The sequence below is a fragment of the Canis aureus genome, chromosome 27, assembly GCF_053574225.1.
Source record: "Canis aureus isolate CA01 chromosome 27, VMU_Caureus_v.1.0, whole genome shotgun sequence".
In the NCBI taxonomy this organism is placed as follows: Eukaryota; Metazoa; Chordata; class Mammalia; order Carnivora; family Canidae; genus Canis; species Canis aureus.
The window spans coordinates 13214741-13228083 of record NC_135637.1 but is presented as its reverse complement, the minus strand read 5'-3'; the positions used below and the strand labels follow the sequence as shown (position 1 = coordinate 13228083).

Here is a 13343-nt window from a genome sequence, read left to right as displayed (position 1 = left end):
TGTATCTTGCAAGAAGTTGCTGTGGGCAAGTTCAAAAAGGTTGTTGCCTGTGTTTTCCTCTAGAATTTTGATGGATTCTTGTCACATTTAGATCTTTCATCCATTTTGAGTTTATCTTTGTGTATGGTATGAGAAAATGGTCTAATTTCATTCTTCTGCATATGGCTATCCAATTTTCCCAGCATCATTTATTGAAGAGACTTCCTTTCTCCAGTGGAAAGTCTTTCCTGCTTTGTCAAATATTAGTTGACCACAGAGTTGAGTGCCCATTTCTGGGTTCTCTATTCTGTTCCATTGATCTGTGTGTCTGTTTTTATGCCAGTACCACACTGTCTTGATGATCACAGCTTGTAGTATAACTTGAAATCCAGCATTGTGATGCCCTGGCATTGGTTTTCTTTTTCAATATTCCCCTGGCTACTTGGGGTCTTTTCTGATTCCACACAAATCTTATTTGTTACAACTCTCTGAAGAAAGTCCATGGTATTTTTTTATTTTTTAAGATTTTATTTATTCATGAGAATACACACACAGAGAGAGAGGCAGAGACACAGGCAGAGGGAGAAGCAGGCTCCATGCAGGGAGCGTGACGTGGGACTCGATCCCAGGTCTCCAGGATCACACCCTGGGCTGAAGGTGGCGCTAAACCCCTGAGCCACCTGGGCTGCCCCAAGTCCATGGTATTTTGATAGGAGTTGCATTGAACATGTAAATTGCCCTGGGTAGCATAGACATTTTTACAATATTAATTTTTCCAATCCCTGAGCATGGAAGATTTTTCCATCTCTTTGTGTCTTCTTCAATTTCTTTCAGAAGTGTTCTGTAGTTTTTAGGGTATAGATCCTTTACCTCTTTGGTTAGGTTTATTCCTAGGTATCTTATGCTTTTGGGTGCAATTGTAAATGGGATTGACTCCTTAATTTCTCTTTCTTTAGTCTCATTGTTAGTCTATAGAAATGCCACTTACTTCTGGGCATTGATTTATGCCCTTAATGTGGGAGCTGCCAAGTATATCAATTAATAACCAAAGTAAAGACTTTCTTAGATATTAATACACTAATAGTAGGAGACTTTAACATGGCACTTTCTGCAAATGACAGATATTCTAAGCAGAACATCACCAAAAACAGGACTTTTTGGTGGGGGGGGCACCTGGGTGGCTCAGTGGTTGGGCATCTGCCTTTGGGTCAGATCATGGTCCTGGGATCCTGGGATCGAGTCCCCATCGGGCTCCCTGTGAGGAGCCTGCTTCTCCCTCTGCCTATGTTTCTGCCCCTCTCTCTGTGTCTCTCATGAATAAAGAAATAAAATCTTAAAAAAATAATTAAAAAAAAAAAGAAACAAGGACTTTTTAAAGTATACACTGGACCAAATGGATTTCACAGATATATATAGAACTTTGCATCTGAATGCAACTGAATACACATTCTTCTCAAGTGCACATGGAACTTTCTCCAGAATAGACCACATACTGGGTCCCAAATCAGGTCTCTGATACCAAAAGATTGGGATTGTACCCTGCATATTTTCAGACCACAGTGCTTTGAAACTAGAACTCAATCACAAGAAGAAATTTGGAAGAAACTCAAACACGTGGAGGTTAAAGAGCATCCTACTAAAAGATGAATGGGTCAACCAGGAAATTAGAGAAGAATTAAAAAGATTCATGGAAACTAATGAAAATGAAGATACAACTGTTCAAAATCTTTGGGATACAGCAAAAACAGTCCTAAGAGGGAAATACATTGCAATACAAGGATCCCTCAAAAAATTGGAAAAAACTCCATCTAATCTCGCATCCAAAGGAATTAGAGAAAGAACAGCAAATAAAACCTACACCACGCAGAAAAAGAGAGATAATAAAGATTCCAGTAGAACTCAATAAAATAGAGACCAGGAGAACTATAGAACAGATCAACAAAACCGGGAGTTTATTCTTTGAAAGAATTAATAAGATAAACCATTAGCCAGCCTTATTAAAAAAAGAGAAAAGACTCAAGTTGATAAAATCATGAAAGAGGAGAGATCACAACCAATACTAAGGAAATACAAACGATTTTAAAAATGTATTATTAGCAGCTATATGCCAATAAATTAGGCAATCTAGAAGGAATGGATGCATTTCTGGGAAACCACAAATTACCAAAACTGGAACAGGAAGAAATAGAAAACCTGAACAGGCCAATAACCAGGGAGGAAATTGAAGCAGTCATCAAAAGCCTCCCAAGACACATAAGTATATAGGGCCAGATGGTTTCCCAGGGGAATTCTATCAAACATCTAAAGAAGAAATAATATCTATTCTACTAAAGCCTTTCCAAAGGATAAAAAGGGACAGAATACTTCCAAACTCACTTTATGAGGCCAGCATCACCTTAATTCCAAAACCAGACAAAGACCCCACCAAAAAGAATTATTGACCAGTATCCCTGATGAATACAGATGTAAAAATACTCAACAAGATACTAGCCAATAGGATCTAACAGTACATTAAGAAGATTATTCACCATGACCAAGTGGGATTTATCCCTGGGATGCAAGATTGGTTCAACACTGGTAAAATCATCAACATGATAAATCACATCAACAAGAGAAAAAACAACCATATGATCCTCTCATTAGATGGAGGGAAAGCATTTGACAAAATACAGCATCCATTCCTGATCAAAACTCTTCAGAATGTAAGGATAGAGGAATATTCCTCAATATCTTAAAAGCCATCTACGAAAAGCCCACAGCAAATAACATTCTCAATGGGGAAATACTGAGAGCCTTTCTCCTTAGATCAGGAACACAACAGGGATGTCCCCTCTCACCACTGCTATTCAACATAGTACTAGAAGTCCTAGCCTCAGCAATCAGACAACAAAAAAATAAGGCATTCATATTGGCAAAGAGTAAGTCAAATTCTCCCTCTTTGCAGATAACATGATACTGTACGTAGGAAACCCAAAAGACTCCACCCCAAGATTGCTAAAACTCATATTCTAGTTAGTTTACCACTTCACCTGTAAATAAAGGTTTTCATTGTTAATTTTTCAAGTCTTTTATTATGGGATAATATATGTCTTCCATTTTCCATATTATAGAAGATATATTTTATGTAACACACTAAAATACTTGATGTGAAAAAAAATAAAAAAAATAAAATACTTGATGTGGAGTAATAAATCTACCCACCAACTTAAGAAACGCATTATCAATACTAAGCTTCCTTTGTGTTCCTCTTTGATCTCACTTCCCCTTTTACATTCCAAGGGGTACTTGCTTTCCTGAATATATTTTATTATCTTGCTATTAAATCTATCACATTCGTTTTTCTAAGTAGTACTTTATTAATTTTGTTCAACTTTGAACTTACTTTAAAAGGTTTGCCCTTGGCAGCCCTGGTGGCTCACTGGTTTAGCACTGCCTTTGGCCCAGGGAGTGATCCTGGAGACCCGGGATCAAGTCCCACGTCCGGCTCCCTGCATGGAGCCTGCTTCTCCCTCTGCCTGTGTCTCTGCCCCGCCCCCCCCCCCCCCATCTCATGAATAAAACAAATCTTTAAAAAAAATAAAAATAAAAGTTTTGCCTTTAGGGCACGTAGGTGGCTCAGTTGGTTAAGAGTATGCCTTTTCGTTGGGTTGTGATCCTGAGGTCCTGGGATTGAGCCCTGCATCAAGTTCTCTGCTCAAGGAGGAGCCTTCTCCCTCTCCCTCTGTTTGCTGCTCTGCCTGCTTGTGCTCTCTCTTTGTTTGTCACATAGATAAATAAAATCTTAAAAAAGTTTTGCCCTCAAACCATCACATTTTTCTTTCTTTCTTTCTTTCTTTCTTTCTTTCTTTCTTTCTTTCTTTCTTTCTTTCTTTCTTCCTTCCTTCCTTCCTTCCTTCCTTCCTTCCTTCCTTCCTTCCTTCCTTCCTTTCTTTCTTTCTCCCTCCCTCTCCCTCTCCCTCTCCCTCTCCTCTTTCTCCCTCTCTTTCTCTCTCTCTCTTTTTTTCTTTTTAAAGGTTTTATTTGTTTATTCATGAGAGAGACAGGCAGAGGGAGAAGCAGGCTCCATGCAGGAAGCCCATTGTGGGACTCAATTCCGGGACCCTGGGATCATGCCCTGAGCCATAGGCAGACGCTCAACCGCTGAGCCACCTAGGCATCAAAGTGCTTAAAGGCATATACTTTTTATTTTTATTTTTTAAAAATATTTTATTTATTTATTTATGAGAGACAGAGAGAGGCAGAGACACAGGTGGAGGGAGAAGCAGGCTCCACGCAGGGAGCCCGACGCGGGACTTGATCCTGGGCCTCCAGGGTCATGCCCTGGGCCGAAGGTGGCTCTAAACAGCTGGGACACCCAGGGTACCCTAAAGTCACGCACTTTAAATAATGCGGTTCTTTTTTTTTTTTTTTTTTAAAGATTTTATTTATTTATTCATGAGAGACACACAGAGAGAGAGAGGCAGAGACACAGGCAGAAAGAGGGAGAAGCAGGCCTCATGCAGGAAGCCTGATGAATGGACTGAAGATGGCGCTAAACCACTGAGCCACCTGGGCTGCCCAATAATGCAGTTCTTAATTGTCAGTTATTCCTAGATAAAGCTGGAAAAAATAAAGTTTTCGCCAACCTTATGGACAGAAAATGTTATCATTTCTGTTTTTCATTTTTATGAAAGAATTTAAGAGTTGGGATATTATATGTATTGATTTAGGGATATGAATTCTCCCCCAGTGTTTTTTTAAAAATCATTTATCTGTCTCACAAATATTGAATGTTTCTCTGTGACAAGAATTGTACCCCACTTGAAGATGAAAGAAGCTCTCTCTGTTCTTATGTTACAGTCTATAAGGGGAAATTCAGAGGCACCTGGCTGGCTCAGTTGGTAGAACATGCAACTGTTGATCTCAGGGTCGTGAGATTAAGCCTTATGTTGAGCATAGAGCTCAATTAAAAAAATGTAAGGGGAGATTCATCAATAGACTATATACTGCATTTTGTGTTAATAAATGTTATATAAGAGATTTATTTAAAAGATATAAAGATGGCAGAGGGAAGCAGTGATCAAACTGGGTGGAGGAGTGATCAAACTGGGTGTTCAGGGAAGGATTACATTTGAACTTGCACAGATCCTTGCAGAGAGGATTGCATTTGAACTGGGTCTTGGTCTTGAATGATGTTCACTGAGTAGAAAAGAGAGGAAAGAAGAATCCAGGCAGAGGGAACAGAGTAAAGGCATGGTTAGGTATGATATAGCATAGGGAGTCTAGTGGAACTACAGATAGATGTGCTAGAACACAAAGGGCTGGGGGAAATAATTAAGGAGACAGGGGCTAGATCTGTAGGGTCTTATTTATGTATTGTTAATGTGTTGAGGAGGCCTGAGCTGTTCCATGCTTGATCGAGTAACACGCAGCATAGAGAACATTAATGCTCAGGTGAGGCAAAACAGATACTTTCTTCTTTCTTAGTGATAGGAGACATCTATTTACTTCAAAGGGGAAAAAAATTAAATGCTGTAAAGATTTAAGATATATTTTAATAATTAAAGAATATCCTGTTTCTCTTTATCCTAGCGGAGTTAGTTACAAAACTTTATGAAGCAGCTGTGAAGAAAGTTCCCAATAGTGAGGAATATCATTCTCACCTCTTCATGGCTTATGCCAGAGTAGGCGAATACAAGAAAATGCAACAGGTAACTTGATTCCAAACTTCCTGGGCTGTGGGATTTGTTATTAGATGTAAAAGCCTCTTTAAATGTGACTTAATTTTAGGAATGTGTGTGTGTGTGCATGTGTGTGTTTGCATATATGTGTAGAACTGAATCTATGTATTTATATGTGGAGATTAGGAAGATACTCTGTGTGTGTGTGTGTGTGTGTGTGTGTGTGTGTTTAAAAGATTTTATTTATTTATTCATGAGGAACAGAGAGGCAGAGACACAGGCAGAGGGAGAAGCAGGCTCCATGCAGCTAGTTGGACGTGGGACTTGATCCCGGGTCTCTAGGATCACACCCTGGGCCGAAGGCGGCGCCAAACCGTTGAGCCACCCAGGCTGCCCCTCTGTGTGTGTTTTAAAGATGAACTATTATTCAGGTTCTTTAAGAGTTTTATTTGGGGAAATCTGATTGTTCTTTTGTGGCCTGATGGTATGTTTTATTTGGTTCTGGTAAGTTGGCTTCAAATTGTCCCAATGCCTAAGATTGCTGTTATATTCGCAGAAATCCCAGAATAAAAAATGAATAGACTATAGAAATATTAATTTTAAAGTTTATATCTTAATTTTTAAATTTAACTCTTTGTAGCCTGCTGAGATTTAAATCCATCTGGGAAAACTCCCCACTGTTTGGATATTTGTCTTTTCCTCCAGAGGCAGCTTATTTGCCATTTAGCATATTTTAGATATTCCCTGTATTCATGTGAAGGAGCCTCATTTGGACACATTTGGACTAGTGGGTGGGTAAAGTCAACATCCCAGAGAGATGAAACTGGTAAGCCCATAAAGGGTTATGATGTCACACTAGTATTTTTTTAAAAAATAGCTTTGTATGGGGATCCCTGGGTGGTGCAGCGGTTTGGCGCCTGCCTTTGGCCCAGGGCGCGATCCTGGAGACCCGGGATCGAATCCCACTTCGGGCTCCCGGTGCATGGAGCCTGCTTCTCCCTCTGTCTGTGTCTCTGCCTCTCTCTCTCTCTCTCTGTAACTATCATAAATAAAAAAAAAAAAAAAAAAAAAAAATTAAAATAGCTTTGTGTGTAGGTATAATTTCTTCTAAAAGCAAAGCTTTCTTACTTGGGTTTTTATTTTGTTTTATTCTTTACTTCAAATATCAGATTATAACAATAGATAAATTAGGGATGTTGGAAAATACTATATTAATATAAATCCTTTCTCCTTAAAATTAGTCCTTATATTTGCTTATGCAAGTTTTTAAGTTGGAAGAATTTTTTTTGCCCAAATACAATTCTTTGAAGAAGTTTTACTTACTATTGGAATATATTCTCAGGAAAAATATTCAGAGATTATAATTTTTCTTTTAGTGTGAAATGGATATATATTTCTAATTGGCAACACTAACGTGTATATGCAAATCTTTAATATTTTTACATCTAGAAATACATTTTAAATAAAGTATATTAAATGTCCATTAATACAGATATAGTTAAAGGAATTATGATTCTTATATATGGTAGAGTAAAATGCAACACCCCATCCTGTCAATTAGTCCTATGTGTCTTTGTCTTTTTCTACCAGTACATAAAGGATCTATTTCTAAGGGTATGTACCAAAATGTTACCAGGATATAGGCTTGTGGATACTTTTCTTTCTCTTAATTTCTTTTTTTTTTTAAGTGTTAATTTTATTATTCCACTGTGTGTGTGTATGTATAAAGATTATTTATTTATTTTAAGAATGAGCAAGAGAGAACATGAGCAAGGGAAGAGGGAGAAGCGAACTCCCTGCTGAGCAGGGAGCCGATGTAGGGCTCGATCTGGGGACTCTAAGACTGTGACCTGAGCCAAAAGCAGATGCTTAACTGACTGAGCCACCCAGGTTCTTACCACAGATTTTTTTTTTAAGATTTTTAAATTTACTTATTCACGAGAGTCACACAGAGAGAGGCAGAGACATAGGCAGAGGGAGAAGCAGGCTCCTTGTGGGGAGCCCAATGCAGGACTTGATCCCAGGACCCTGAGATCGTGACCTGAACCAAAGGCAGATGCTCAACCACTGAGCCACCCAAGTGTCGTCCTGTTTTCTTTCTTTATAGTACAGCTAAATATTCTTCCTAGAAGAGTGTAGATGGGTATATATCTCTCCCTTACTCTGTATAACAGACTCGTTTTTGAGTGCTTCACAAGAGTATCTCGGTTACCTTTCAGCCCTTTTCCCCTGCCAGTCCTCTTAATCCTTATCCTTATTTTTAGCCAAATGTCTTATTTGTTCTTTTTTTTGTTTTAAGATTTTATTTATTTACATGAGAGACACACAGAGAGAGAGAGAGAGAGAGGGAGGCAGAGACACAGGCAGAGGGAAAGCAGGCTCCATGCAGGGAGCCTGATGTGGGACTCGATCCCAGGACTCCAGGATCACAGCCTGGGCTGAAGGCAGACGCTAAACCATTGAGCCACCCAGGGATCCCTGTCTTATTTGTTCTTGTCAGCATGTCTCTTTTTCTTTAATATTTTTGTTCAGTTTATTTTGCTTCTACCTAGAATTGATTCACTCACTTAGCCACTCATTTCAGATGTTTGTATTTGTGTATATGTATTCCTTAGCCCCATCTTTGCCTGTAGACAATCTCTTTCACCTTCAAGGTTCACCTGGAAAGACTGTTACTTTGAAGAAGGCTTTATTTATTGATAAAGTTCCCTATCTCTACTTTCCCTTAAAGAAAAAGAAAGGAATGAATAAACTTAATCTTCACTTTTTTTGGAAACAAAAAAGCATCGTGTTTTTGTATAGGACATTTATTTTTTTGCCAAGTATAATTTAGTTGTTTGAATATTTGTCTTATCTCTTTCCCTAGCTTTTAAGTGCATTTGGAACTAGGACTCAATCTTTGTATCATCAGCAGGAATAGAAAGGTCTATTCCACTTAATAGAGGCTCTGTGTAATTTTTCAAGTGGGTTAAAAATAGGCAAAAGATTAATAAACATAAAATAAAAACTAAAATAGTAACTGTGACAATTAGTTGAGTTCTTACAAAATAATTTTCTTACAAATAATTTGTTCAATTACTAGTTGGCTAATTACAGGTTCTCAGTTATGCATGAATAGATCTACTTTTTCTTCTTGCCATGTCTCTGCTTTTAAGTATTTCATATTATACATTTCACAAAGAAAGGGTTCAGTTCTAGTTAATGATATCTTGAAAGAACCTGATTATTTTCCTAAAATAAGAATTAATTATTTTTTGAGTAATGTCAGAGTAAACTTTTCTAATTTTACGTTTAAATATACTATCTGAATTTTTTTTGTTTTACTATAACTGGTTAATGCAGTGTCTTTTAGTAAAATTTATTGGTATACATTCATGAGCCACATTTTGTGTTTGTTGATAGTCTGTCAGAACCATATTGGGTTGCTATATTTTTCAAAAATACTGTGCTTTAATTTGAAGAAGTCTGATTCAAAAGGTGAAATATTCCTGATGTTGTAAAATTCACCTTTGTGATTACCTATATTGCTATCTGCTAGAGAATATCCATCAAGTTATTAGGCACTTATAGTAACTGGGATGTGTAGACGTGTTGCTGTTCTCCTAGAAAACTTCTTGCCACATATCTAGATTATTAATTGCCCTCTGTATGATGTTTTCTAAATTAAGTATTTATGGCTCTCTATCTTTCAGGCTGGCATGGCTCTATATAAGATTGTCCCCAAAAACCCTTACTACTTTTGGTCTGTGATGAGCTTAATTATGCAAGTGAGTATGGCATTCAGAATGGGTTTGAAATTTGTTCTTATTTTTGTATATAGTTATTGCCCTTGTCTTTTGAACACATTGTGTAATATTTTGCAGCATGTATCAAAGGGAGTATACATATTGCCAGTTGACTTTTTGAGTTGGGGAGTTTTGGTATTTATTCCTTATGACTTGGTATTTTGGTTTATCTGTGTAGCACAGAATGTATTTCCCTTGAATCTTAAATCCACTACTGAGTTATTTGATCAAGTATGAGCCTCAAAATATTTGATATTTTGACTTGAAGTTTGTCTTTAAGACAGTATTATTTATTAGTGAACACAGTACTGAACTGGATGGCCTTGTTTTATCAATTCTGGTTTTTGAACCTCAGTTTGCTCTTTTGCAGAATTGAGATACTTATTTCTCAGAGCTACTATAAGGACCAAAAGGAGATAGTGTGTAAGAGAAGATGGGGAAGAAAGAGTTAAAATGTAGCAGTTAAGGACAGAGAAGCTTAGGGTTCAGACAGATCTGCATTCATATACTGGTTTCAGCACATCTTAGTGGGTTGTTGGGGAATCTCTTAGTTTATCTGTGAAACAAGCATAGTAGCTTGAGCTACTGAGCTCTGAGCAGAATCTTAGACAATGTTAAAATTATTAATATGCACTGATTTTAATTATCAATCTAAGATAATCTTAGTTATTGAAATTCGCTAATACTAAACTATATTAATAGAAGTTATTGATGTTTTACCTCTAATATGTGAACATCTCAAAAAAGACATCTGAAAGACTTCTCTTCAAACACCTGATGATACCCTTTACATATAATAAGCAGTATAGGCATACCCCCCTCTTAACTTTCTAGAAAAATGTCTGAATAACCTATTTAAAAGTTAGGTCATATTATTGAAATCCAGTTTGTCAAAAATAATATGGGCTAATGAATCTTTAACAAATCTCTTCTAAAGCAGACCACTCTGTAACGTATCTTCTTGGCAAGTTCAAATTAGGTCTGATATTTGACATAGGAAGTAGACTGGAATTCTGTGCTGGGATCACATTAATAGTCTGCCTGGTAATAATATAAATAGTGCGAACAGAAGAGAAATTAGAGTGAAACGTTTATTTTTTCTCCTATAGTCTATATCGGCACAGGATGAAAACCTCTCAAAAACGATGTTTCTTCCCCTTGCTGAAAGAATGGTAGAAAAAATGGTGAAGGAGGACAAGATAGAAGCTGAAGCTGAAGTGAGTAATGGAAGTCCTATAAAAGCCCTACTTTTGTATCACATGAGTTTGATATTGCTACAATATTATGCTACAGTATTATAAACTTCTGTCTTATTCCAGTTAGAGAGCTGGGTCCTCACTCTCTTGCCTTTTGTATAGATACAAAGCTTTGGAACAACTCAGCTGAGGTATAATGAACATTCTTACTGCTGATTGCATCTCATTTCCATTAGATACTTTTTAAATTAAGTTAAAATAAATTAAAAATTTTAAGGTAGTCTCCACTCAGCATGGAGCCCAACTCAGGGCTTGAATTCATGACCCTAATATCAAGTTGTGAGCTGGGGCACCTGGGTGGCTTAGTGGTTGAGCATCTGCCTTTGGCTCAGGACGTGATCTGGGGGTTCAGGGATCTAGTTGTACATCAGGCTGTCTGCAGGGAGCCTGCTTCTCCCTCTTCCTATATCTCTGCCTCTTTCTGTGTCTCTCATGAATAAATACCTAAGATCTTAAAAAGAAAAAAAAGATCTGAGCTGATAGCAAGAGTTGGACACTTAACTGACTGAGCCACCCAGATGCCCCTAGATAACTTTTTTAAAAACATGCAAATGACTATTATTATTGACAAGTTTCAATTATTCCATTTATTTGTTTTTTCTGTAAGGTTGAACTTTATTATATGATCCTGGAACGTTTGGGAAAGTACCAGGAAGCCTTGGATGTTATCAGAGGAAAATTAGGCGGTAATTTTTAAAGTTTTCTTAAAGTTTTTTTTTCTTATACATGGAAAATATTTATTGTGGAAAATTTCTTATACAGAAACATAAAGATATAAAGACAAAAAAAATCCACTTGTGATAATTTTATGTTCTTCCAGATTTTCCTGTATGTTGTACTTTGACTTTTTCTTTTTTAAAAAAATTAAATTTAATTTAAATTTATGTTAATTATGTTAAAATTATGTTGATTAACATATAGTGTATTATTAGTTTTAGAGGTAGAGGTCAGTGATCCATCAGTCTTCTATAACACTCCATTTTCATTACATCACTTGCCCTCCTCAATGCCCATCACCCACTTACCCCATCCTCCCCCGACCCTCTACCTCTCTAGCCACTCTGTTTCCTATGATGAAGAATGTTTTGATTTGTCTCCCTCTCTGATTGTCTTGTTTTATTTTTTCCTTTCTTCCTGTATGATCCTCTGTTTCTTAAATTCCACATGAGTGAGATCATATGATAAATGGGTTTCTCTGATTGACTTATTTTGCTTAGCATAATACTCTCTAGTTCCATCCATGTTGTTGCAAATTGCAAGATTTCTTTGTTGTTGTTGGCTGAATAGTATTACATTGTATATATACACACCCACATCATCTTTATTCACTCATCTGTGTTGATGGACATCTAGGCTCTTTCCACAGTTTGGCTATTGTAGACATTGTTGCTATAAACATTGGGGTGCAGGTGCCCCTTTGGATCACTACATTTGTATCTTTGGGGTAAACACCTAGTAGTGCAATTGTTGGGTCATAGGGTAGCTCTGTTTTCAACTTTCTGAGGAACCTCTGTACTGTCTTCCAGAGTGGCTGCACCAGCTTGAATTCTCACCAACAGTGTAAGAGGGTTCCCCTTTCTCTGCATCCTTGGCAATATCTGTCATTTCCTGACTTGTTAATTTTAGCCATGCTGACCAGTGTGAGGTGGTATCTCATTGTGGTTTTGATTTGTATTTCCTTGATGCCAAATGATATTAAGCCTTTTTTCATGTATCTGTTGGCCATTTGTATGTGTTCTTTGGAGAAATGTTTGTTCATTTCTTCTGCCTGTTTTGATTGGATTATTTGTTATTCAGGTGTGAGTTTGATAAGTTCTTTGTAGATTTTAGAGACTAGTCTTTTATCTGATAAGGCATTTACAAGTATCTTCTCCCATTCTGTCTGTGGTCCTTTGGTTTTGGTAACTGTTTCCTTTGCTGTACAAGAGTTTTTTTTATCTTGAGGAAGTCCCAGTAGTACATTTTTGCCTTTGTTTCCCTTGCCTTTGGAGGCATGTCTCAATGCTGCTGCCGAGGTTATAGAGGTTGCTGCCTGTATTCTCCTCTAGAATTCCTAGGTATCTTTTGGTTTTTGGTACAATTGTAAGTTTCTCTTTCTTCTGTCTCATTGTTAGTATATAGAAATGCAACTGATGGGACACGTGGGTGACTCAGCGGTTGAGTGTCTGTCTTTGGCTCACGCCATGATCCCAGGATCCTGGGATCGCGTCCCACATTGGGCTCCCTGTAGGGAGCCTGCTTCTCCCTCTGCCTATGTCTCTGCCTCTCTCTCTGTCTCTCATGAATAAATACAGAAAATCTTAAAAAAAACAAAACAAAAAAAAAGAAAAGAAAAGAAATGCAACTGATTTCCATGCATTAATTTTACATCTTTCCGTGTACATTCACTTTTTAAAAGTATTTTAAAATTGAAAATAATTCATGAATTTAGAAAATTCAGGAGGCGTGAAAGAAAGATTATACCCCAGATCTCCAAGCTTTTGTTCTCTAGGTTCTTCATCAGTAATTTGTTCTGTGTATCCTTCTAAAGATGTCCTTTCCCCTCGCCTTTCTTCCCAGTTTTTTCAAACCATGAATGAGAACATACTGCACCTAGTGCATAGAGTAATCTTATTTATTCGGCATGTTTCTATTAGAAAACATTAAAAAATTAATTACAATTA

The 13343-nt window shown here is 37.2% G+C and overlaps 1 protein-coding gene across 1 annotated transcript in view; it reads left to right on the top strand.

The window, feature by feature from the left end:
- The window catches only part of NAA25 (N-alpha-acetyltransferase 25, NatB auxiliary subunit), a 78345-nt gene that overhangs the window by 17337 nt on the left and 47665 nt on the right, over nucleotides 1–13343 (top strand). Inside the window, exons 4-7 of the mRNA XM_077875676.1 lie at nucleotides 5551–5669; nucleotides 9332–9406; nucleotides 10534–10641; nucleotides 11288–11366. Of these exons, the coding sequence (XP_077731802.1) occupies nucleotides 5551–5669; nucleotides 9332–9406; nucleotides 10534–10641; nucleotides 11288–11366 (381 nt within the window). The remainder of the gene's footprint in view (nucleotides 1–5550; nucleotides 5670–9331; nucleotides 9407–10533; nucleotides 10642–11287; nucleotides 11367–13343) is intronic.